Genomic DNA, 1,864 nt, shown 5'->3' with positions numbered 1-1,864 from the left:
GGAGGGAGAGTTTCTTATGTTTTACTTTACGTTTTTTGTAAAAAAAAATTGAGACATCACTATTTTTTATTTCAGCTTCGTTTTTTTTTCAATAAATCAGTGATACATTTGAAAATGTCACTGAGTCCTCAATCAAACTGGTAACTTTGCCTCCAGGCTGATGTATAATTTGTTTGTTTTCCTTCCTCACAGTTAACGTAGTGACGATCTACGTCCTGCTTTATAAAGATTGTGGACTGTCTCCATGTGTCAGACGTTACCTGGGGGCCATGGCAGTAGCGGATCTACTGGTCATTATCCTCGACCTGATATTGAGACACATTCCCATTGTTTATCGGGAACAGTTTTATTTCCTGGTGTCCATCCCCGTGTGTAATATCCATGCCGTCCTGCTTTATGCAGCCACTGACTGTTCTGTCTGGTTCACCGTCACTTTCACCTTTGATCGATTTGTAGCCATTTGTTGCCAGAAGCTGAAGAGTAAATATTGCAGTGAGAAAACGGCGGCTGTGGTTCTGGGAACAGTGACTGTGCTGAGCTGTTTAAAGAACATTTTCTGGTATTTTATGCTCACAGCTCGCTATTGGCTGGGGAACGCCCCCTGGTTTTGTGAGGTAACACCCGCTGTTCAAATGTCCCGTGTCTGGGTCATAATCGAGTTCCTCCACCACATCCTAACCCCGACTCTCCCATTTCTCCTGATTCTGCTGCTCAATGTTTTCACCGTCAGACACATTTTAGTGACCAGCAGAGCCCGCAGGAGACTCCGGGCTCACACCAATGAGGATGGTCAGTGTGACGCAGAAATGAGAAATCGGAAAAAATCCATTATTTTACTGTTTGTGATCTCAGCCAATTTCATCTTGTTATGGTCAATATTAATGGCGTATTCTATATGGAACCGGATGTGGAATATGGGGTCTCAGCTTGAGCGTGTACCTAAATTTGTGCGGGAATTGGGCTTCATGCTGCAGCTCCTCAGTTGCTGCACAAACACCGCAATTTATGCCGTGACCCAGACTAAGTTCAGACAGCAGTTGAAGAATGTGCTGAAATATCCCTTTACCCAAATTCATCAATCAATCAAATTCACTCATTAATTAATCCATTCAGGAAGTTCTCATTTCAGTTCAATGTTTCGGCAATGAAGCAGCCGGTCACTAATGCAACAGACTGAGGATGAAGCTGTTTTGTCCAACCTTATTCCCCACAGGGTGACAGGAACACATTCCAATGTTCGTCTCAATTCAGAGGGCAGTGAGAAAAGGCATCATTCCACTGACTGTACCTATAGCTTCAATTTGTAAATAATAAAAATGTTCATTAAAATGTATCAAGCAGCAGAGTGAACTTTCTTGTGGTTTGTCTTTGTGTTGGAGAAGCTGAGCTGGAGAGACAGACTTGGTCCCAAAGTCCTGGTCCTCAGGGAAGGGGAGGGGGCCGGGGCCGAGCTCAAGAGTTGGATTTAAGTTACTCTGTCCTTGCTTTCACCTCTGGGTCACCCACTCTGACCTGGTCTTGGCAGAATCCATCTCTCTCTCTCGCTCATTACCTCTCCTTCCATATCTCCCTGCCACTCTCATAATGTCCGTCCCTCTTATCCCTCCTCCATTGTTCATGCTTTTTTTTCCAATGTCCTTCCCTCCCCCATTCTCATTCACAGTCTCTCACTCCTGCACATTCTCTACCTGCCAAACTACCTGTGTTCCACTTGACTCACACCCTGCATATCTTCCGTTACTAGGACAACAGAGTACGTTTTGGTTCACAGGCCGTTGAGAGGGCAACAGATTGGGGATGGGTTCAAAAGACCATGGCTAGTGGAACAGAATGGGGATTGTTTCAAAGCCATTGTGAGAACAAC

At 44.8% G+C, this 1,864-nt stretch overlaps 1 protein-coding gene across 1 annotated transcript; it reads left to right on the top strand.

The window, feature by feature from the left end:
• Positions 1–269: 269 nt before the first annotated feature.
• LOC125483831 (neuropeptides capa receptor-like) lies at positions 270–1,340 on the top strand. The gene has a single exon (XM_048600530.1). The coding sequence runs from the start codon at positions 270–272 to the stop codon at positions 1,098–1,100; it is 831 nt and encodes a 276-aa protein (XP_048456487.1). The 3' UTR covers positions 1,101–1,340.
• Positions 1,341–1,864: the final 524 nt, after the last annotated feature.

Source organism: Rhincodon typus, chromosome 8 (genome assembly GCF_021869965.1).
Source record: "Rhincodon typus isolate 14 chromosome 8, sRhiTyp1.1, whole genome shotgun sequence".
In the NCBI taxonomy this organism is placed as follows: Eukaryota; Metazoa; Chordata; class Chondrichthyes; order Orectolobiformes; family Rhincodontidae; genus Rhincodon; species Rhincodon typus.
This window is presented reverse-complemented; position numbering and strand designations above follow the sequence as displayed.